Source organism: Hyla sarda, chromosome 2 (genome assembly GCF_029499605.1).
Source record: "Hyla sarda isolate aHylSar1 chromosome 2, aHylSar1.hap1, whole genome shotgun sequence".
NCBI classification, from domain to species: Eukaryota; Metazoa; Chordata; class Amphibia; order Anura; family Hylidae; genus Hyla; species Hyla sarda.
Window position 1 is genome coordinate 44,332,698 of NC_079190.1, and position 25,246 is coordinate 44,357,943.

The 25,246-nt window shown below is 45.1% G+C and overlaps 1 protein-coding gene across 2 annotated transcripts in view; it reads left to right on the top strand.

The window, feature by feature from the left end:
- Positions 1-23,968, top strand: part of C2H11orf87 (chromosome 2 C11orf87 homolog) — a 152,171-nt gene extending 128,203 nt beyond the window's left edge. Inside the window, exons 1-2 of one of the 2 annotated variants that reach the window (XM_056561669.1) lie at positions 21,313-21,513; positions 22,354-23,968. In XM_056561669.1, the coding sequence (XP_056417644.1) occupies positions 22,468-22,935 (468 nt within the window). In that variant the 5' untranslated portion in view covers positions 21,313-21,513; positions 22,354-22,467 and the 3' untranslated portion in view covers positions 22,936-23,968. Of the gene's footprint in view, positions 1-21,312; positions 21,514-22,353 lie in introns of those variants that run through there. The other variant, XM_056561670.1, reaches the window with a different exon arrangement.
- The last annotated feature ends 1,278 nt before the right edge of the window (positions 23,969-25,246 follow it).

Here is a 25,246-nt window from a genome sequence, read left to right on the forward strand (position 1 = left end):
CCTACATGTTGCCAATCGGATAAGCCCAGCTGAGGAGACTAAGTGCAGGACGGAGTCTGTGGTGGAAAGTTGCTAGGGGCAACAGATTGTGTCAAGAAAATGGGACAACCTTGAAAGGCCATTGCTGGGAGCAACCAACGTGGGCCACAAGCTGTGGTCGCCAAGACGGAAAAGAGGACCCGTGAGTTACTGGTGGGTGGAACTACGACTTGTGGAACTGGATTGCTGCCAGACTGTTTGCAGAATTATGCCAGACGTTATTCCATTCATGAAGTCCCGACCAGAGTTTGGTAAGAGTATTCCAATTGACTTTGAAACATGTTTTGGGACAGTGAGCCATATAATGGAGGTATGCGCCGAACTTACAGTGGAAATGATTCTGGGTAGAGACTTTCCATATTTTTGGCAGTTGTGGGATGAGGAGAGTGAGCCAGAGAATCCGCACACAAAGGTTCCTGAGTTACTGAAGACTGGGGTGTCACTACTGGACTGTGCGAACGGTGCTGTATATTGTGAAACCATGCAGGCTGATAATGTTTTTGTTGAAAAACTTATGTTAATGTGTTCAGATGTAAAGAGTTCTATTCCCACCTCTCGCAGGACAAAAGAAAACCTGTGTGAGCTGGAAATAGAAGGTAAAAAGCTGACGGTTTTGTTAGATCCAAAATGTGTAATAAGTCTGGTAAAGACCAGCTGCAGAAAGCCAGACCCTGCTGTAATGTCTATACAAGCCGGTATTTGGGGTTATAAAACAGTTAAATGTGTGTATTTCTACTCCCTATGGTACCATAAGTCACAAGGTTGCAATAGAGCCTACCTTAGAGTATGAAGTAGTGCTGGGGAAGGATTTTCCGTTTTTTCAACAGTTGTGGGAAGATAGTCAGGTGATTAGAGCAGGAACACCTGATAGGCTCACAACACTTGATTTGTACCATGTAGCAGGGGACAGTAACTCAGCAGAGGCTGAGGACAGGGAGTGTCAGCAGACCCTAGGTATATCTCAGGTGGGAGTGTGCCAGACCACTAGGGGAGCTGAAGAACATTCCACGAGTCAAGTTAAAGAGGTGACTGGAATAGAAGCAACAGAGATGGCTGTGGAAAAGCCAAAACTCCGGAAGAGAGTATCAGTGGAGCTGGGGGCTGCGCTTACAGTCACAGACAGAGTCCTAAGTGAAGAAGATGTGGCGTCTGGACCAGAGAGATGTCGTAACCAGGAAGGTCGAACCACTGGACCAGATATTGTTGCAGACCCAGGAGCCCTAGTCGTTTTTGCCAGGCCGTGGAGAGACTGTGACAAGACAAAAGAAAAGTCTGCCAAGGAGCTGAGAGACAGTTTAGAGGAACTGTTTGGGAATCACCCTGACTCGCTGGTGCCAAGAGCCATTGAAGCTGTTGCTAGGGGCAACAAGCTTACCGCCAAGGGATTGCCGGTCCGACGGGAGTGTTTAGCGAGAGTCTCCAGAGTTGCTAAAGTGGTGGGAGAGGAAGTGTGCCAGGTGTCGGTGGCACCTGTTGTTGATGATTATGATGAGGCAAAAGTGTCCGTAACCCCGAAAAAGGGGGAGACTTCATCTAGAGATGGAGAAGAGCTGGGTCGAGTGTCTGACAGAGGACCAGAGGATGTCTCAAGGTCTAACAGCGAGAGTGAGGAGACCGCTGTCAGTAAAAGGTCTCAGAAAAGACGAGCTGGCCTTGGGAAAAAACTGGAGCAGATCCAGAATCTGGAATAATCCCTGCAGATGGTTTCTATGAAGTTGACGGAGAAAGAAAAAGAGGTACATCGCTTGACAGAGGAGAGGGACAAATCGCTTGCTGACTTTAAGAAAGAGCAAGAAGCGAGGCTTCAGCTGGAAAAAGTCATGGAGCACCACAGAAGTGAGTTCGTGGCTCTGCAGGATGAACTGTCCTGCTCCCAGGGTCTTGTGACCAGCAAGGAGAGTGGAGAGTCTGGCCTTGATGTCATTCAAGGAAGAAGTGAGTCTTCTACATGGGGCATATCAGGCTCTGCGGAGTTATCACAAGGCTAGGCTGGTAGCCATGGAAAAAATTGAAAAAGAGAAGAATGAAATGAATATGGAAGTTGAGGCTCTTGCCAGCAATCTGGAGATTGTCTCTAAAGCTAAGAGACAACTTGAGGAGGAAGTCAAGGCGAAGAATGCCCTTGCACATGCTCTTCAATCTGCTCGTCATGACAATGACTTGGTCAGTGAGCAGTATGAGGAGGCCCTGGAACAAGTTGAGACTCTGAAACATGAAAACAAGAACTTGCAACAGGAGATCTCAGATATATCTGAACAGATTGGTGTGAGTGGAAAATTTATCAATGAGTTAGAGAAGACCAAGAAACAGTTGCTGGACAGTGAGAAGATGATCTCCGCAAAGCTCAAGAGCGGGCAGCTGAAATATATAAAGCTGGAAGATGACATGAAGATCTTAAAAGAGAGCCTGGAAGCGCAGAACGAAACGCACAGAAGGTCCCATGTAGCTGCCTTGGTTTTTCTGGGAGCGCAACTCTACGAGCAGGTGGCTGTGCTGGCGGACAAAGAACAGTTGAGGAAACAATTGCTGTCTTTGGAAGATACTGTCAGGGACTTGACAGAATTACTTGACAGTGAGAGGATGAAGTCCACTAAGCTCCAGTGTAAGCAGCGAAAATGTGAGGAAAAGGAAGAGGACCAGTAAGTTCATAAAGAGAGCAGAGACCAAGCTATGGTGGAATTGGCTCAAGAAAGGCTTCTGGGGCAGAAGTTACGGGATACAGGGATGCTTTCTCTGAAGCCCGGTAAAAAGTCCTCTAATGCTAAGATTGAGGTGAAGCCCTGTAAGAAGTCCCCTGAAGCTAGGACTGACCTGAAACCTCGTGGGAAATCCTCTGAAGTGGAGACTAAGGAGAAGTCAGGCGGGAAATCCTCTGAACCTGAGCAGACCAAAAATTCTGAAGGTAATGCTGAGGCAGAGAAATTCCCTGAAGCAGAAGCTAAACCAGAGGAGTCAAGATCAAAAGCTATGAGTAAAGAGAATGGCACAACTGAAGCTACAGGTGAAGAGATGAGTAAGCCTGAAGAAGCTGCAGAGAAGAGCCAAACAGTAGTAGAAGCTGATTCTACATAAGAATCTGAAGGAGCCAAAGACTCTGAAGCCAAACCTGAGGAAGCTGGTGCCCCTAAAGAGAAAGCTGGAAGGGATGAGGTGAAACCATGTGAGAAATCCACTGAAGTCAAAACTGTGGTGAAACCAGGTGGGAAGCCCTCTAAAGTTGAAACTGAGATGGACCCATGTCGGAGGTCCTCTGAAGATACAGAGAACAAGACAGTGGTTGGTGAAGCCACTGAGGCCGAAAGATTCTCTGAAGCAGAGGCAGAGGTCCGGCAAGCCAGAAGAAGACAAAGGTTAGAAGCATCGGTCCTCTCATTCCTTAATTTCAAGAACCCTGCCCACACCAGGGTGAAGAACCGGGTACTGGAGAGGTGTGACCGAGAGACTTGCAATTGGTGGCTGGTAAAAGTCCGGAAGAAAAAAGTCAAGGACTTCAGAGACTGTGGGACAAAAGTTGTCCAAGAGAAAGGAAAGGCAGATGATTTCTGCCTTTCAAATACATGTGCTCCTTCCCCGTGGTCTGAGCAAAGGGGAGGGGGGGGGGGGATATGTGGCAGTGTGGCAAGGAAAGTGTGTATTTCCCTTGCTAACTCTGGAGAATGCTTCACCTGTGGCCTGATTAATAAGGTATCAGGAAGGGGAAGTGTGTTTAAAAGGAAAGGAAACAGAATAGTTGGGGCTCTCCCTGGGAAACAGCATGCTGCTGTAGGGAGAGACACTCGGACCCTGTTGAGGAAGCACACAGCTGAAGTCGTGAGTGGTCCAAGAAGTGGTGTGAACTGTGAGTAGCAGGTTGCAGGAGTCATATGTTTGACTGGCTGAGGGTAGCTCACCAGATACTAGTCAGGGCATGCTGATATGTGTAGTCAGTGACCAGACGGTCTAGGATTTTATTTTGTTCCTGTGTTATGTTTGTGTTTCCCCTGCAACCTGTGGAAATAAAGCTGGCGAGGAGCCAGACTTGTATGCGGAACTGTGGTCTGTGGTGTTATTGTGAGGAACGTGTCCCGTGGCAAGTCACCAGGACGATCCCAGAGCTGATCCCCAAGACTGTTCGTCACTATATATATATATATATATATATATATATATATATATATATATTTATGTTAATCAGTCCTTACTGAACAGAAGATAAAAAAAAGTATTTTTATTGCACAGGGAATGCGATAAATATGAAACCTGAAAAAACTATGGTAAAACTGAAAAATATGTAGAAAAACAGGTCACCTGGGCCGTAGTGCACGGTGCACCTTTCGCAGATATATTAGGAGCAAACAGCTGGACCAGCACTTGTAATAAAAAAAAAGCTCTAGCTGCTTTATTTAATCCATGTTTAAAAAATCCTTTTGAAAAGGACATACAAAAATGTTAAAAAACGATTGGAGAAACGCACCAAGTGTGAACCAAAGCGTTTCGAACGACAAGGGTTTTTACTCATCGCCTGACCAAAGTAGAATGGTGGTGAAATTTTTACCTGCACCAAAGGTACCCTGCTCTAAGGGGGGGGGGGGGGGGGACACAAAATGTAGTATGGGCACTGTAAGAATCAAAAGCTTTTTATATGTTGTACAACTTGGCAAAAGGTTAACCTTTCTAATAAACTTCATAAGAAAATGTTATTTCCTTTTTATAGAAAACATGGCTTATAAAAAAAAAGACCACTTGGGGCCCCCATACCATCCAGCAGCATCATCTTTGTCCAAGCTGAAGCACAGACAGGGACAAAGCCCAGGAACTGTGGGTGGAACTAACACTCCTCAGTGCTTACTCCTGTCCTGTCTATCAGACTGCAGCCTGAAAACAGAGAGGAGAGGATAACAGAGCAGCCTGCAGTGATTAGATGAAGAGACCCAGCACAGCACAGCAGACTCAGGGAGGAAGTGAATGTATGGTGAGGGAGGGCGGGCTCATTGCTTGCCTTCAACACGCCTCTTCCTGAGCAGTGGATGTCAAAATGAGTGAGAACCAGAATTAATCCACATGAAAAACTTCAGTCTAAAACATATATCCACATAGTTCCCCTGTATCTGGTCACCTCCCCTGGCAGGTTTGTTAATTTGCTCAATGCCTGAGAAACAATGGGAAGAGGGGTCACCATTATGTACAGAGAAAAAAATGGCAGAATTGTATTTTATCCCTATACCCCCTTTTTTAAAGTTTCTCAGGCCTTAACATAATAAAGTGACCCCCCTCGACCTACGATGGTCTCAGAGGCCATCGCATGTTGAAGGCAGCATCAACATACGATGCTTTTGTATGTCGGGGCCATCGCATAAATGGCTATCCGGCAGCGCAGACTACTTCAGCTGCCGCCGGATAGCCGTTTACGGTGCCCCGTGTGCTCCGGTGATGGTCTCCTACCAGTCCTCGGGGCTCCGGAGCGTCCTCTTCACGATCCCCCTCCATCGCCGTCGCTCTCCGTCGTCGTCATCACGTCGCGCGCACCCGTCATTCAATAGGAGCAGCGTGCTTGCGTAGTGACGTGATGACGACGACGGAGAGCGAGGATCCTGGGGAAGAAGAGACGTCCGGAGCGTCGGAGACACCATGGGGACACGGCGGCAGCGATGGAGGGCGACATTCAGGGCAGCGGTGACGGGTCCGGAGAGGCGGGGACAGGTGAGTACAGCTTCCTATACTTTACTTTGCACGGATCCCTCAACATATGATGGTTTCAACAAACGATGGTTCATTTGGAAGGGATTACCATCGTATGTTGAGGGACCACTGTACATTAAATGGTACCATAAAAATGCATGAAACATGTCCTGCAAAAAACAAGCTCCTGTGTAGGAGCAAAAAAAAAATATTTTGTTTGGAAGGTGAGGAATGGAAAAGAAGAATGTGGCAATTACTAGATAGGATTACTGGGTGGAACTTTAATTTTCAGGTTATCTACTAGGTGGCGCTAGATAGGGAGTTTTCTTCCTTTGGGAGTAGAGCTGTTTTGCATCCTTTTCCCATGGTGCATTGCTCTAAAGACTCCCTACCAGCCAAATCTCTTTAAGAAGAATCAGTAGGCCATTAGAAAAGCATTATCCAGTAATAGCAATGGTTAATCTGTTGGTCACCCATGGCAAAGTATTAATGCAAATATAACTAGATCATTTTAATTTAGTCTTAATTAAATCATATAAATATTTAATTAAAAGTTTCCTTTAAGCTACTATGGTGCTGCACAGTTAAGTGGAAAGTAAGAAAAAACAGAAGACTGAATTTTTTTTCTTACAATTTAATAAAAAAAATGTATGAATAAAAAATGTTTAATTAAAAACATGGTTTATAAAGCTGCCATGGATAGATAAGGAAAGAGGTACATGAACCCCTACTAGTAACATGTGGTATAAAGTAAATCTGGCGCTGGATATGGCCTCTTATTGTATTTATAAGGAATATTTTTAAATGTTTTTAATTGTTTCACTCATTTTTTTTTAGTTCTTAGTTTGAGGGTGTATGGTGCAATATGTCACAAGTATGTCCCAAATATTTCATGCATATCTGACCACCTGGACGCCACCATAGAATTTCTTATATATTATTTCTGTGTGTGCAGCATTTTTTTTGGCTTTACCAAACCTGCTCCAAATCTGTTATGTTTCCTAAATGTGTAAAGTACATTTTTTTTTATAGTTTAGTCTTACGATGGCCCCGACATACAATAATTTCAACATGCGATGGCCTCTCAGAGACCATCGCATGTTGAAGGCAGCATCAACATATGATGCTTTTGTATGTCGGGGCCATCGCATAAACGGCTATCCGGCAGCGCAGACTGCTTCACCTGCCACCGGATAGCCGTTTACGGTGCCCCATGTGGTCCGCTGACGATCACTTACCTGTCCTAGGGGCTCCGGCGCGTCCTCTTCGGGATCCCCTGCATGGTCGGCGCTCTCCATCATCATCATCTTGTCGCTGCGCACGCCGGCCCATCATCCAATAGGAGTGGCGTGCGTAGTGACGTGATGGCAGCGACGTGACAGCGAGGATGCGGGGGAAGCAGAGGCCTTGCCAGAGCGTCGGGGACACCCAGGGGACGCGGTAACAGCGATGGACTGTGACATCAAGGGCAGCGGTGACGAGCGGTGATGATCCTGAGCTGCGGGAACAGGTGAATACAACTTCCTCTACCAGTGGTCTTCAACCTGCGGACCTCCAGATGTTGCAAAACTACAACTCCCAGCATGCCCGGACAGCCGCCCTATTAAGGTGGTTGTAGTGCAGCAGCCCCCTTAAGTTAATTGTAGTGCAGCAGCTCCTTTTAGGTAGTTACAGTGCAGCACCCCCCCTTTGGGTAGTTGTAGTGCAGGAGCCCCCTTTAGCTGTCCTGCAGGAGCCCCCTTAAAGGTGGTGTAGGTACAAAAGCCCCCTTAAGTTAGTAGCAGTGCAGCAGCCGCCTTTAGGTAGTTGTAGTGCAGCAGCCCCCTTTAGGTATTTGTAGTGCAGAAGACCCCTTTAGGTAGTTGTAGTGTGGTGTAATGAAGAAAACAATGCCCCTGTAGCCAAATGTGGCCCGGCCTGGGCACTGTTTTCTTCATCACAGGGGCAGACACCTTTAGTGCAAGCACTATTGTTAAGATAATAAAAAAAAAAAATATATATATATATATATATATATATATATATATATATATATACTCACCTGGCTCACCCGTAGTCCTCAGCAGCATGGCCTCTCTTCTCTCCTCCGGTCTGTGCTCTGGGGCATGATGATGACTTTACTCATGCGCCGAAGCATAGAGCACAGAGGATGGACGCTTGGGCCTCTTGTTGGTGGCCACAAAAGTGATTGACAGGGTGGGGAGCCAATGGCTCTTTGCTCTGTTAATCAGCTGAGCCCTGCATTTAACTTTAGGTGCATCTGTAAGACGTGCTTATAGTTAAATTTGTCCTGGACCGGCTGGCCCTGTGGATGGCCGGGCATACCGGCATTGGCCAGTCCGGCCCTGGCATGCTGGGAATTGTAGTTTTGCAACAGCTAGAGATACACTGTTTTAAAAGTACTGCTATAATGAAACACATAGCTGCAACTGGAATAAAACAAATGGTGCTGTAGGACTAGGTACGGTGAGTGTGGAGGATCTAGGCAAAAAAAAAAAAACAATGACCCAGAGTACTTCTTTAATTGGGCTACAAAGAATACAGAATTCCCTAAACTAGACAACCCTTTTAAACACCAGGACTGTAAAAGTCATACAAAGTCATAACAAGTCACATGAATATTTAACATGTTTTCTTCCCATTTTCCCATTACAAAAAATATATCACAATTTTTTTTTTGCGCTCCCCAAGTCAATTTTTTTTGCATATTGTGTTTGTGTATTTATAAATCCCCGTTCACTTTTAAGCTCTACTTACTGTCACCACGGATGAAAATAGCTCATAAATCTTCATCCTCTCATTCAGGCCACCAGTCCAGAATGAGAATTATCTGATTTATGGTAGATTTTTATTGTCACACAGACTTTTCGGTGGTCGCATTTAATAACAGGGATCCTCTCAATGTTAAATAAAAAATGCTGCTGCATTATGAAAACTTAAGAGTCCAGAGGTCAGGCTGACATTAATAAAACATTGCATTTATGTGAAAATTCCATTAAAATGATGTTTTATTTAAGTATTCTTGTAAAGAGGCATTTACATTTCTGGAGATATTTTTATGCTGTGTCAGCAGTGCCATTATTTCCAGGCTTCTGGGCCCTCTCCTACCATGTGCCATTTATAATATTGAGGCCTTATTATGTGGTATAGGTGCCATATGTAATACAGGGGCCTTATTATGTGGTATAGATGCCATTTATAATACTGGGGCCTAATTATATGTTAAAGGTGCCATATATTATACTGGGGCCTTATTATGTGGTATAGGCGCCATATGTAATGTCCCAGTACAGGACATGGTCCTGTACTAACCTTAGGGCCTGTCAGGTTGAGACCCTCAGTGACCTGGGGGCTCCGCTGCAGGGTCTCCCCCTGTTGTTTCCAGAATGTTGTGTATACTGCTTTAATGTGTAATCAGGATCCTAATGTATAGATAGAGCAGAAGGCCTGTGAGAGGTCTCAAGGACCTGTAAGTCTGTCACATGTTATGTTATGCAGTCACATGATTTGTTGTCACATGTTCTCCCAGAGAGCAGCAGCTTAACCTATGACCCACAGCTTGACTAATGGGCTTTAATCCAGCACCCCACTATATAAAGGGGCGGCCATTACAATTCACTCTCTTCCTTTACTGAGCACAGCAAACACCAGAGATCTCAGTGCAAGTGATCAGCATCTGGAAGACCTCAAAAGCTACAGTCATTCCAGTAAGTCTCAAGTCTATGTCTGCTGTCACTGAAACTAGTCAAGTCCTTCATATAGTGAAGTCCAATCTCGAGTCAAGTTAATTACAAGTATAATCCGGGGTAAGAAAATCACATCTGCACTCACCTGTTAAAATTTCCCTTAATTTCATCATCATCAAAGAACAGAAAAGCCGGCCTGGGTGGAATCGGGAAACAGAAAACGCAACAGGCGAGGCTGTGCGGGTGGGCGGCAACAAGCTGGTTTCGCGGGTATTCCGCTTCCTCTGGCCTCCTGTATATTATACTGGGGCCTTATTAAGTGGTATAGGCACAATATATTATACTGGGGCCTTTTTATGTGCTATAGGGGCCATATATTATACTGGGGCGTTTTTTATGTGGTATAGGTGCCATATATTATACTGGGGCCTTATTATGTGGTATAGGTGCCATTTATAATACTGGGGCCTTATTATGTGGTATAGGTGCCATTTATAATACTGGGGCCTTATTATGTGGTATAGGTGCCATTTATAATACTGTTGTTTTATTATTTGCTAAAGGTTATTTGAAAAAGGTGCCACATGGTCCTGTGACACCAGGGCCTGGAGGGGACTGCTACCTTTGCACCTTCTATAGCTACATCTAGATGTGGTAATGGCGGCAGGGTGTGGTGCAGGGCATATGTTGTTACCCTAGGGGCAGATGGTATTAACCCCTTGTGTTCATGATGCCAGGGCGTGGTTTAGCCTTAGCCACATGAAGGTATACTGCTGGATCCTGGGCTAGGCAAGGGGGCAATGAAGACACCGATGCCAAGTTACGGACAACGGTAGCTTTACTGAGGGAAGACTTAGCTGCATGATATAGCGTGGAGGTGGTGACAGCATGGGGAGACCATATAGTGGCAGAATGAGACAGCCTGGAGGTGGCGGAAGCATGAGTAGACCATATAGTGACTGAATGGGACAGCCCGGAGTTGGTGGCAGCAAGAGGAGACCATATAGTGACTGAATGACACAGCCTGGAGTTGGTGGCCGCATGAGGAGACCATATAGTGGCTGAATGACAGAGCCTGGAGTTGGCGGCAGCATGAGAAGACCATATAGTGGCTGAATAACACAGCCTGGAGGTGGTAGCAGCATGAGTGTAACACTCACGTTTCAGTATACTGGAACACTGATGATAGTGGATCCGCTAGACCTGTGTGGTATATGACTCGGACCATACCAGGGAGCGGAGTCTAAGGTGCCACTGGTTTTATCCAGAGCCCACTGCAAAGCAGACTTGCTGCAGTAGGCGGCACCCAGGTCGCTACCCCTGGCACGGCTCGACCACACAGGCGACTGAGAAGATTCGAGGCACAGGTGGGATAAGGCAAATAGTGGTCTGGAAAGCAGAAGGTCAGGGTTGCCAACACAGTAGCGTAGGCAGGAACGTAGCAAGTGGTCAGTAGGCAGGTGGCAAAGGAGAAAGGTCAGGTCACATAGCAAAGGGTTTGATACACGGCAAGGCAACTCTCAGGAACGCTTTCTCTCAGGTACTAGGGCAACGAAGATCCGGCAGAGAAGTGTGGGAGGTGGAGGAATTTATCAATGAGCCACAGGTGTTACTTCCCTAATGGATGTACTGGCCCTTTAAATCTTAAAGCTCCGGCGCACGCACGCCCTAGGGGATGTTGACACATGTGCCAGAGTAGAGAGGTAGAGGCAGGGGCAGGAGAAGCACCAGGTAAGTGACGGGCTGGGATTCATATGCGGACGCGTCCCACGATCCAAATCCAAGCCCCGCCGGCAGCAGCAGGTAACGGGACCATGCGCTCATGGCCAGTGTGTGCGGCCGGAGTGCATAATGTAACAGTACCCCCCCTTTGGTCTCCCCCTCCTTTTTACGATTTAGAAAACTCCTGAGAAGGTCACGGTCCAGGATATTCTCCTCAGACTCCCAAGATCTCTCATCAGGACCGTAACCCTCCCAGTCGACCAGAATTTTTGTGTTTACCTCTCACGGTTTTAGTGGCAAGAATATCTTTAACTTTGTAGACATCAGAAGAGCCGGACACAGGTGTGGGGACATGATTCTTTTGAGAAAACCGGTTTATGAGAGACGTGGAAGGAATTAGGAATACGTAACGCAGCAGGTAGACAGAGTTTTTAGGACACAGGATACATTTTTTGTAGAATCTGGAAGGGACCAAGGTAGCGGGGACCGAGCTTGTAACGGTATCTTGAAGCGGATGTACTTGGATGAAAGCCACACCATGTCACCAGGAGAGACGGACGGAGAAGGTCTTCTACTACTATCAGCTTGTGCCTTCATGCGTGAAGAAGCCTGGGATAAAGGTCTGTTGCCAGATGGTGGAGAAGTCACGGACCAGCTCATCTACAGCAGGCACACTGGAGGAAACTGGGAGAGGAAGAGGAGAAGGGAGATGGAATTCGTAGACAACAAAAAAGGAGACGACGTCGTGGACTCGGAATCCTTATGATTATATGAGAATTCAGCCCAGGGGAGAAGGTCGACCCAATCGTCTTTGCGAGCTGAAACAAAATGCTGAAGATAAGCCTCAAGAATTTGATTAACCCTCTCCACCTGACCGTTGGACTGAGGGTGGTAGGCTGAGGAGTCCAGATTGATGTCCAGACGGTTACAAAGGGCTCGCCGGAACTTAGAGACAAACTGCACACCACGATCCGAAACGATATGCTGAGGAAGACCATCAAAACGAAAGAAATGAAACAAGAAGTACTTCGCCAGCTGTGGGGCAGAAGGAAGACCTGGTAGAGGAATAAATTGAGCCATCTTGGAAAACCGATCTACAACGATCCAAATGTTATTATGAGATGGTGGAAAATTGGTGATGAAATCCATGGCGATATTCGACCAGGGAGTCTCCGGAATGGGAAAAGGCTGTAAGAGTCCTGCAGGTCTCTGTCGAGGAGTTTTGTCACGGGCACAAGCTTCACAGGAACAAACAAAATCAGAAACATCACATTTAAAATGGGGCCACCAGTAGAGCTGGGAGATTATCAGTAGAGTCTTGCGTATACCAGGATGACCTGCTGTCAAGGAAGAATTACCCCATTTCAGTACCTTGTGTCTCAATCTGGTGGGCACAAAGGATTTTCCCAAAGGAACTTGCTGAATTTCAGCAGGAGTGGCAGGAATAAAATGGTCAGGAGAAATAATATGTCTAGGTGTCCAAATCAATGACATCAGAGGACCTGGAGAGAGCATCTGCCCTGATGTTCTTATCTGCTGGATGGAAGTGGATGAAGTAGTTGAACCATGTGAAGAACAGCAAGACACTGCCGTGCCCTGTACACATGGTATGCTGGAGGGGCACTGAGACTTGTCCGTGCAGTGGTGGCTGAGGACACAGTGGAGGATGAGGAGGCAGAGTCGCACGCTGTCACAGGACCAAAGACGGCCTCAGAGAATGGAGGTGGAAGCGGCGTTATCTGTCCAAGTTGCTTTTGTGGCTGTGCAGGAACCACATTCACCCAGTAGGCCGTAAAGGACATGTATTGTCCCTGACCGTAGATACAGCTCCACACGTCGGTGCTGCCATGCACTTTGGAACACACCGACAGGCTCAAGGACTGGCTCACCTTCTGTTCCACAAAATTGTGCAGGGCTGGTACTGCCTTCTTCGCAAAGAAATGATGGCTTGGGACTCTCCACCTCGGCTAGGCACAAGCCATCAGTTCTCTTAAAGGTACAGAGTCCACATCTAGAAAAGGGAGGGACTGCAGCACCAGCAACTTGGACAGGAGCACATTTAGCTTCTGCGGCATTGGATGAGTGGGGCATACTGTTGTCTCTTGGAAATGGCTCGCCGATGGATTGCTGGCGTAATGACTGTCTCAAAGTAGGAGAAGCAGGAGCATCTGGGGCGACAGAAGGAGAGTATGACACACAGCTCCCTTTGGCTGAGGTGGTGAAGCCTTGGCTGGCTGAAACATGGAGTGGCGTGCCACTGGGTGATGCAGCAGGCTGGACCACCACATCAGAGCCACGGTTCTCCCAGGCCACTTCATGGTGATGCTGCATATGTTGACGCAGGGCCGTGGTGCCAACATTTGGACCCCGGCCACGCTTCACCTTCTGCCGACACATCTTGCATGTGACCATGTGAAACTCCTCCGGATGCTTGATAAAAAAAACTGCCACATTGCCAACTTCCAACTTCTTCCACCAAGATGACTGCCAACCATGCTACCACCTTGCTGGCTCAGCTGCTGCCTCACGGACAACCTGCAACCCTCTTCTCCTGATGATGATGAAGCCCATTCTGCACCCGGCTCCCAAGTGTGATCAGCTTCATAATCATCAAGTTGTGTCTGCGCGTCACTGATCTCCTCCTCAGGTTCCTCAATAGTGTTTTTTCCTTAGGACCCTGAACCCTGGCAACACCGCCTTCCACTTCACTCTCCTCATCACTACTTGCCCGCCTAGTGGAGGAAGCGGCAGATGTCTCCTCCACTTCTTGCAGGGCAGTAGCTGCTGACTGTACTCTAGATTGTCCTCACTAAATAGTGGAGCTGAACCTACAGCATAAAATACTTCTGTGGGGGAGGGAACAACATAGGACAGAGGCAATGGAAGGACATGGACTGCTCACGGGCCATCCACACTGAGGGTTGTGTCTGAGGAACCCACATACTGTTGACTGGGGGTGTCAGATGTCACTTGTGATGAAGTGAATGACCGTGTTAACCAATCGATGATGGCAGATGGATTGCTGGTCGAGACACAAACGCTAGCTGATAATGGCAGCTCAGGCCTCTCGCTGCCACTAGCCCCTAGTCTGCTGCGACCTCTGCCTAAGGAATTCAGGCCTCTGCCACTCCTCTGTGCACATCCTGGCACTTCTCTGCCTAACATACATAGTGCGTATATGAGGGGAGTACAATACGCTCCACTATGCTTAAAACCGTATTTGTCTACAACACCAGTAGGGTTGTACTTTTCGCTGACCTTTCACAGTATCTAAACCCTAGAGACTTTAACAGGAACAAAATGGTACACCACTTAGATGTAATGTGGTATGCACTTATGAGGGGAGTACAATGCACTCCAGTACGCTTAAAACAGTATTTGTCTATCACACCAGCAGGTGTGTACTTTTGGCTGGCCTTTCACAGTAACTAGGCCCTTAAAACTTTAACAGGAACAAAATGTTACACACCATAGATGTACGTATGTGGTATGCGCTTATGGGGCGAGTACAATGCACTCCAGTACGCTTAAAACAGTATTTGTCTACAACGCCAGCAGGTGTGTACTTTTGCCTGGCCTTTCACAGTAACTAGGCCTTTAAGACGTTAACAGGAACAAAATGGTACACCATGTAGATGTACATATGGGGTATGCACTTATGAGGGTAGTACAATGCACTCCACTACGCTTAAAACAATATTAGCCTAAAACACCAGCAGGTGTGTACTTTTGCCTGGCCTTTCACAGTAACTAGGCCCTTGAGACTTTAACAGGAACAAAATTGTACACCACTTATATGTACGTATGTGGTAAGCACTTATGAGGGGAGTACAATGCGCTCCAGTATGCTTAAAACAGTATTTGTCTACAACACCAGCAGGTGTGTACTTTTGCCTGGCCTTTCACAGTAACTAGGCCCTTAAAGACTTTAACAGGAACAAAATGGTACACCACGTAGATGTACTCATGTGGTATGCACTTATGAGGGGAGTACAATGTGCTCCAGTATGCTTAAAACAGTAATTGTCTATAACACCAGCAGATTTGTACTTTTGGCTGGCCTTTCACAGTAACTAGACCCCTGAGACTTTAGCAGGAACAAAATGGTACATTACTTAGATATATGCACAGGTTACACTTAATAGAGGACAATATGCTTTTAGTGCTCTGCTCACCCTAACTGTCTGGCTACTATTAGCTTTTCAGTTGTTGTACACACCAGTGCTGTAGCACACAGTCGCTGTGTACTACACCCAAAATTGCACTTTTTCTCTCAATCTCACTCCCTTCCCTATCAGTTTTCTACCCTGAATTTGGGCTTGAGGTGAATTGCTGCTGTAAAAATGCTTTTCTGTGCAACACACACTGCTCTCTGTCCCTCTCTCTGCAATAGAACATTGATGTGACTGGCCGCAAGATGGCTGCTGATTATATCGGGCTGTGACATCACAAGGGTGGCTAGCTGCTGATAGGCTGCATGCTGCATGTGATTCAGGGTCATCCTGTCGACCCTTGTTCCGCCTTCCCAGGATTCCTTGCCCCATATCCTCACATGGGGATCCACCATTTTAGATGCCCTGGAGTCTGGATCGCCCTAAATGGAGTTTAATGAAGCGATTTGCACGATCGAATCACGGCAATATTCGCATTCGATACAAATCAAATTTTTCCTGAAATTCGTAATGAATTCGGATTAGTCGGATTCGATTCGCTCATCCACAGCTACATACATATCTACATTTTTCCAGCTACAGACCCATATGAGGGCTTGTATTTTGCGTGACCACTTGTACTTTGTAATGACATTTTTTGTTCTTATGCAGTGAGCTTTATCGTAAAAATGACATGTCATTTTTATTCTGTGGGGCAATACAATTAACCCCTTAAGAACACAGGGGTTTTTCATTTTTGCACTTTTGTTTTTTCCTCTTCGCCTTCTAATAGCCATAACTCTTTACATTTTCCACCTACAGACCCATATGAGGGCTTGTTCTTTGTGTCACCAATTGTGCTTTGTAATGACATCAATCATTTCACTACAAAATCTGCGGTAAAACAAAAAAAACAAAAACAAATCACATGATCTTTATTCTGTAGGTCCATATTAGAGATGAGTGAAGTTACAGTGATTCATGAACTTCTCAGCTCGGCGGTTGCTGACTTTAGCCTGCATAAATTAGTTCAGCTTTCAGGTGCTGGAGACTCATTGTGCGACAAAATTTAAGGAAAAACTAAATTTTGTAAATTTGGAGTGCTTCCGTTTCTACGTCGTAAATTTTTCAGTAAAAATTACACTTTATCTTTATTCTGTAGGTCCATGCGATTAAAATGATACTTATGTAGGTTTGATTTTATAGGTTTGATTTTGTCGTACGTTTGGAAAAAATCATAACTACATGCACAAAAATGTATACATTTAAAATTGTCCTCTCCTGACCCCTATAACTTTTTTATTTTTCCACGTAAGGGGTGGTATGAGGGCCATTTTTGCTTTGATCTGACTTTTTGATCACTTTTTTTTATGGCATGAAAAGTGACCAAAAATACGCTATTTGGGAATTTTTTTGCACGTACGCCATTGACAGTGAGGTTTAATTTATGATATATTTTTATTGTTCGGAAATTTATGCACGTGGTGATACCATATATGTTTATTTTTATTATGGTAATATATTTTTTATATGGAATTTGAGAAAAGGGGGGGGGTGATTTACATTTTTAATAAGAAAGGGGTTAATGTGTGTGGTTTTTAAACTTTTTTTAAACTTTTTTTTTTTACACTTTTAGTCCCAGTTTAGAATCATTTGATTCCTCATACAGATCAATGGGGTTACATACAATCCCATTGATCTGTGTGCTCTGTGCTCGATTGATAAAGCCTGGTCCTGCCAGGCTTTATCATTTTGAGCACCGGAGACACCGCAGCAGGATAGGTAAGCCCTCAGGCTACCTCCACAGTGGATTTTATACATTTTTTATCTTGTATATGAAGTGACCATAAATCCCCATTTTTGGACTTTGGCAATTTTTTACGCTTTAGCCTTTCACTGTGTAATTAAATTAATGTTAATTTTATTAGTTCAGACATTTACGCACACAGCGATACCACACATGTTTATGTTTTTTTTTTTTTACATTGAAAAATGGGGAAAGGGAGGGTATTCAAACTTTTTTTTAGCCCCCATAGGAAACTATAACATGCAATCTTTAGACTGCATACACCGATCAATGCTTCCCCATAGAAGAACATTGATCAGTGTTATCGGTGCTCCATTGCTTCAGCTGTCACGGCTGACTTTGGAGCACTGATTGGATGGCAGGGAGGAAGGAAAGACACCTCCTGCGTCCTCTCAGCTGATCAGGATGCCGCGGTTTCACCACAGTAAGTCTCGATCAGCCGGCTGAGCTAGCCGGGAACGGGATTTACCTCATTTAGACGCTGCAATCAACTTTGATCGTGGCGTCTAAAGGGTTTATGCTGGACATCATTGCTGATAGCAACCAGGACCCGGCGTTTATGATGCACGCTCATCTGCAGAGCGTGCATCATAAAGCGAGAGACCGCAGTGGATGTAAATATATGTCCAAAAGAAAAAAACAAAGAAAAAGGAAATAGAAAAAACAATACCAATTTTTTAAAGAATTTCTTAATAATAATAAAAACCTTTATTGAAAATCATCTCATTCTCTTCTGATCATTGGCTTGAATTGTTCCCAGTGTCTTTGCCATATACAAGGTCACCAAGAAACTGAGTTATTGCAAAACCAAACTTTTTTTTTTTTTGCAAAAAAAAAGAAAAACCTCAAGAACAATTTAGCAAAAATTTCACTTTGCAAACTACCCTAGAAGAAAATGACTGCAGCCTCCCGTACGATATCTGTAGATTATGAATTGTTGCTGAAATAACAGCTTTTCTGCTCGTAATAGATAAGACTTATTTGAAAACTCCTGTATTCAATCCATTAAACGGGTTCCATAGCTTGAATGTAAGACTGCAAATCAATTCTGCAAGCCACGCCATTCATCAGCTAACCTGACTGTTCCCTGGAACCCGTCCATATCAATGTGCATTCATTAGATGCTTTACTCTGCCGTACACATGATGTATTGTCCAAAAACCGACTGCAGCACAATGGGGCTTTTCTGATATAATTCGCTGCCGCATATACGTATGATGATCTCTCCCTATGGTTATCCAAATAAAAAAAATAAAAAAAAGTTACAGAAATGCAGCCACATGATTGCAGGGCAGAGTTACCCAGCAAATGCCTCATAGAGAATTCAGTGCGCACAGTCTTTCTGCAGTATTAATATACTCTACATTTCTATTGGAATGATATTGCTTTACTTTGCTGGGAAGAAAAATAGTTGACACCATGCTATGTATAGTATAACCTTCCTGAAACACAGACTATTAAAGGGGTACTCCGGCGCTAAGACATATTATCCCCTATCCAAAGATGCCTGATCGCGTGGGTCCCGCCGCTGGGGACCCCTGTGATCTTGCATGCAGCACCCCGTTATAATCAGTCCCCTGAGCTTGTTCGCTCCAGGTCTGATTACTGTCGATCAAGGGGGCCGGAACATTGTGAGGTCACGGCCCCGCCCCGTGTGACGTCACGCTCCGCCCCCTCAATGCAAGCCTATGGGAGGGGGCGTGACAGCTGAAAACCTAAAATACCCCAGTATTTTTCATAGGGGAGGTAATGGTGACAATATGGATTGTCAATTTTCCCAGACTTTTCATAAACACCAATGAATCCTATTGAAGTTTATTATTAGGAGTTTCTTATTATATCAATGGTCTTCAGACTGTGGTTCTGCTGCAAAACTACAATGCCCAGTATAGCTGGACAGCCCATTGCTCTCCGGGCATGCTGGGAGTTGTAGTTTTGAAATAGTTAAAAGGGCAGAGGTTGGAGACTACAGCACTCAGATGAGGACTACCTAGCACAGTGTTTCCTAACTAGGGTGCCTCCAGCTGTTGGAAAACTACAACTCCCAGCATGCCCAGATAGCCAAAGGCTGTCTGGGCATGCTGGAAGTTGTAGTTTTGCATCAATTGGAGGCACCCTGGTTGGGAAACACTGGTCTAGTGATACATAAGGATGATGTCATTATAGACTACGGTCTTTGCCTATACATCTATAACCCCAGTGGGGAAGGAAATGGCCATATTGATCGTCAGAAATTTCCCCAGATTGTCCTAGAATTTTTTGGGTTGTGAAGGGTTGGGGGGGGGGGGGGGGGGGAGGGGGGATTTTTAATAAACAATACTGAATACTATTAAAGCTTAGTATCAGGCATCTCTCACTGTGCCAGTGGTCTTCACCCTGTGGCTGTTGCAACACTACAACTCCCAGCATGCTTTGCAGCAGCTGGAGACCCATAATCTGGAGACAGCAGCTCTATACCATATTTGCCCAGAGTTAGAGCCCACACTTATTATTGAGAGATTACATAAGGGGTTAAATTTGAGTGTGGAATCCCATCCTGATGCATATATATATATATATATATATATATATATATATATATATATATATATCTGGAGAGCCATAAGCTGGTGATCACATCCATATACCATATTTGCTCACATGAGGACTGTCCATTGATCCATAGAAATGTCTGTGCATGCTGGGAGTTGTAGTTATGCAACAGTTGGAGAGCCTGCCCACACAAAGACACATAGCAATGATTTTGTCAGTCTTTGAATATACCTCTATGTCAGTGTTTCCCAACCAGGGTGCCTCCAGCCGTTGCAAAACTACAACTCCCAGCATGCCCGGACAGCCTTTGGCTGTCCGGGCATGCTGGAAGTTGTAGTTTTGCAACAGCTGGAGGCACCCTGGTTGGGAAACACTGCTATAAAACGATATTCTGTCCTTTTAGCTGTCTGGGCATGCTGAAAGTTATAGTTTTGCAACAGCCGGGAGCACCCTGGTTGGGAAACACTGCTCTTGAATGATATTCTGTCCTTTAAGCTGTCAGGGTATCCTGGGAGTTATAGTTTTGCAACAGCTGAAGGCAACCTAGTTGGGAAAAACTGGTATATAATGATATCTGGTCAATTTAGCTGTCAGGGTATGCTGGGAGTTGTATTTTTGCATCAGCTTAAGGCACCCTGGTTGGGAATCACTGCTATAGAATGATTTATTGTCCTTTTAGCTGTCTGGGTATGCTGGAAATTATAATTTTGCAACAGCTGGAGGCACCCTAGTTGGGAATCACTGCTATAGAATGATTTACTGTCCCTTTAGCGGTCTGGGTATACTGGAAATTATATATTTGCAACAGCTGGAGGCACCCTGGTTGGAAAACACTGCTCTTGACTGATTTTCTGTCCTTTAAACTGTCAGGGAAGGCTGGGATTTATAGTTTTGCAACAGCTGGGTGCACCCTGCTTGAGAATCACTGCTATAGAATGATTTACTGTCCTTTTAGCTGTCTGGGCATACTGTAAATTATAGTTTTGCAACTACTGGAGGCCCCCTGGTTGGGAAACACTGCTCTAGAATGATATTCCGTCATTTTAGCTGCCAGGGTATGCTGGGAGTTATAGTTTTGCAACAGCTGGGGGCACCCTGGTTGGGAATCACTGCTCGACTGATATTCTGTCCTTTAAGCTGTCAGGGTATGCTGGGAGTTATAGTTTTGCAACAGCTGGAGGCACCCTGGTTGAGACTCACTGCTCTCGAATGATTTACTGTCCTTTAAGCTGTCTGGGCATGCTGGAAGCTATAATTTTGCAACAGCTGGAGGCCCCCTGGTTGGGAAACACTGCTCTAGAATGATATTCTGTCCTTTTAGCTGTCAGGGCATGCTGGGAGTTCTAGTTCCCTGGTTGGGAAAATATTGCTCTATGTGGTTGTCTACCTTAACCCATGACATTTCTAACACCTATTATTTGTCTGTGCTCCTTGGTGACACCTGGACATCCATGACTTACTCCTTACAGTCTCCTTCCCTGATCCAATGATATGTGAGTGGGGGCATCTTAATGGGCTCTGGATCCAGCTCAGTACTGCAGAGGAAAAGCTGCAGGGACAAAAGCATAAATGTGATTCCATGTAAATCAGGAGGATCCCCCCCCCCCTGCCTCCTGTGCTGCCTGCATCTACATAGAGCTGTGCCCCTGCCAGGGTGTGCCAGGAGGAGGGGGGGGGGGGCAGGGGGTCCTCACCTACTTGCTGGCCACTAAATGGGGGATGCACAGCTTGCTGCAGGCGCTGGTCATTGGAGACATTGGGAGCTCAGGAGCCCAAGACAGTGGCAGAATGACGTCAGCACAGCGCAGACTGGCAATAGGCTGCTGCCTCCCGTCTGCTCATTCAGTGCCTTCTGCAGCCAGAAGCAGTGCCGGGTACTCCAGCAGCAGCAGCAACAAAAAGCAGTCACTCTCCACAGGTAAGTGCTTACATAACAGCCTTACACAATGCCACCCTCCCAAGGTCCATTTCCAGAGCAGGTCTGGAAGTAGTCAGGAGATGCACTGGCAGCCTAAAGTGCCTGGGGATGGTGATTGGGAATGGCAAGTCGTTTTATTTCAACTAGGGTGCCTCCAGCTGTTGCAAGATGGTGATTGGAATGGCAAGTCGTTTTAGTTCAACTAGGGTGCCTCCAGCTGTTGAGAAAATGATTGGAATGGCAAGTCGTTTTATTTTATCTAGGGTGCCTCCAGCTGTTGCAAGATGGTGATTGGATTTGCGAGTCGTTTTAATTTCAACTAGGGTGCCTCCAGCTGTTGCAAGAGGGTGATTGGATTTGCGAGTCGTTTTAATTTCAACTAGGGTGCCTCCAGCTGTTGCAAGAGGGTGATTGGATTTGCGAGTCGTTTTAATTTCAACTAGGGTGCCTCCAGCTGTTGCAAGATGGTGATTGGATTTGCGAGTCGTTTTAATTTCAACTAGGGTGCCTCCAGCTGTTGCAAGATGGTGATTGGAATGGCAAGTCGTTTTTATTTCAACCAGAGTGCCTCCAGCTGTTGCAAAACTACAACTCCCAGCATGCCCGGACAGCCGAAGGCTGTCCGGGCATGCTGGGAGTTGTAGTTTTGCAACAACTAGTGGCACCCTGATTGAGAAACACTGTTCTGAAGGCTGTCCGAGCATGCCGGGAGTTGTAGTTTTGCAACAGCTGGAGGCACTCAGGTTGAGAAACCTTGCACTATGTAGATTGGGGAATTTATTAAGACATTGGAAGTTTGCATTTGCAAAAAAAAAACACTTTTCAATGATGTCTTCACAGGTTGATGTCTGCAGAATACTTCAAGATTAAGGTTGCCAGCCCAGTTCTTTTGGTTCCCTTTGCAAGAAGGGAGTCAGATTGCACCCTCCCTTGGCTTCACCAACCCTCTTCCCAATGAGTGCCAGCATCTCCAAGCAGCTGAGGCTATCGATGCCACCTTGTCTGCTGAACGGGACCTCTGCCTCTAATGCCACCAGCTGCACCACACAGGTAGAGCCTTTGTTCCAGAGCTTCTCCTCCACCCTGGTCCTCATCGTCTTGGCCACTGTCATCTTCTGCCTGGTGGTCCTGTCCCTCAGCACCTTTCACATGCACAAAAGCAAGATGAAAAAACGCAAAATCGAGAAAGCCCAGGAGGAATACGAGAGAGACCACTGCAGCCCCAAGGCAGAAAGAGGAAATGTACACGACAGGGTGAACAGACATCATGCCCAAGAAGAGATTGGCATCACCAATTCACCAAACATCCAGAGGAAAGAACAGAGCCCCCCATGCCAGGAGCCCAGGATTACTGAGCAGTCTCACCAGGAAGCCTCAGCATTGGACACAGAGGACCTACTGCAAGCTGTGGTCTTGTCCTGATCTGGAGGGTGGCTTCCCCTCCCCATTTTGGGCACTTTATTGTACATATTTGGTGAAACCGTCCCGGAGGAAAATAAAAATAAAAAAAGAAACAAAAATAAGTAAATAAATAAATAATAAAATAATAATAATAATAATATTAATAATAATATACATATATATATCTCTCTCTCTCTCTCTTCTCAATCAATAAGTATCCATCCAAGCGCATGAAGACGAGCCCATCTTGCCTTCCCATTGAGCGATTATACAAGAAGAAGAAGAAGAAGAAGGGGTTTAGTCTATTGTTTTTATTTTTTTATTTTTTTTTATTCTGGAGACGAAAAAGGCACACAATGCTAACCAAATACCATGTCATCTGACTGAGGAATCCCATATATATATATATATATATATATATATATATATATAAAGATCACCCAGGATATCTCCATTGATAATATATGTGAACATCAACATCCAGGAGGAATAAACGAGGAACTGGGTGACTTCAAGGAGATGCTTTGAGGGTATGAGGGTCTTCTGTCAGGGTTGATGGAAGAATAATTTATGGTCCATTAAGAACACACAGAAAGCAAATATATTAATGAAAATAATAATTTTTTTTGTTTTGTTTTTACTATGATAACATTTGCCTTGTGCAGCTTTAAGTCTTGGTTCTCTCCTGCGCTGCACCTTTGCTTCTGCTGCAATCCCCTTCTCCAGGAGCTGTCCACTCTCTCCGGTGCTGAACTCCGAAGTCTATGCTTTCAGCTATAGCTCCAATACTAAGTTAACTCTCTCTTACCCTCTCTTCATGCTGTTTGCTTCTCTTACTGTCTGAACTGTTACCTATACACAATCCTTCTTTTTTTTTTGTCTTTTTTTTTTGTACAAAGCAAATGGCTGTGATGTGCAGTCCTGAAGTGCAGTTATACGGTGACTCAATCCCAATGCTATTATTCCGACTACGACTACAACCAGTTCTTAATTTCCTTTTCTGTTGCCTTTATGTTATCTCCTGAGGCAAAATATAGCTCTGTACTATGCACTCTTTAATGTATGCTTTTTTGTTTTTTGTTTTATTGCTACTGAGGTGAGGGGGAGGGTTGGGGATACCTGCAACTCAATCCAGTGGCATGGAAATTTAGCTTCTATTGTTATAGGAATAAATTCTTTTATATATATTAAGCTATTCTTGATAATTTGGTGTTTTATATGTTTTATACATGTGCTGTGGGAGGTATTTGGTTAACTATCTGGATTTTGCTTCTGTATAGTGGATGGCTGTATGTAGAGCAGTGGTCTCCAACCTGCGCACCTCCAGATGTTGCAAAACTACAACTCCCAGCATGCCCGGACAGCCAACGGCTGTCCGGGCATGCTGGGAGTTGTAGTTTTGCAACATCTGGAGGTCCGCAGGTTGGAGACCACTGATATAGAGTGTGAATGTTTTTGGGAGACTACAGTGCATCTATTTGTATGGATGTTGACAGAATATATGATGTGTATATCATTCTATAGCAATGTTTGCCAACCAAAGTGCCTCCAGCTGTTGCTAAACGACTACTCCTACACATGCCCAAACAGCCTTTGGCTGTCTGGGCATGCTGGGAGTTGTAGTTTTGTAACAGCTGGAGGCACCCTGGTTGGGAAACTCTAATACAGAATCATATTCTGTCCTTTCAGCTGTCAGGGCATGCTGGGAGTTGTGGTTTTGCAACAACTGGAGGCACCCTGGTTGGGAAGCACTGCTATAGAATGATATTCTGTCCTTTTAGCTGCCAGGGCATGCTGGGAGTTGTAGTGTTGCGACAGCTGTAGGCACTCTGGTTTAAAAACTGCTGTAGAATGATATATAAGAGTACAGTGTGCATATATTTGTATGAAAGTGGACAGAATATCATTCTGTAGTAGTGTTTACCAGCCAAGGTGCCTCCAGCTGTTGCAAAACTACAATTCCCAGCATGCTTAGGCAGCCAAATGCTGGGAGTTGAAGTTTTGCAACAACTGGAGGCACCTTTGCTGGTAAACACTGCTATAGAATTATATTTTGTCCTTTTTGCTGTCAGGGCATGCTGGGAGTTGTAGTTTTGCAACAGCTGGAGACACCCTGGTTGGCAAATTGTCTTCTATAGGATGGAGATGTTGCACAGCTGAGTTTGTCATTTGGCTTAATTTATTCTGATGTCTTGAAAGGTAAATCTGTTTTATTCAATTTAATAGCAATTTAATAGCACATTCAGGTCTGCTACATCCTAAGAGTGTAGAGGTAACAAAGTATATATATATATATATATATATATATATATATATATATATATATGTAAAC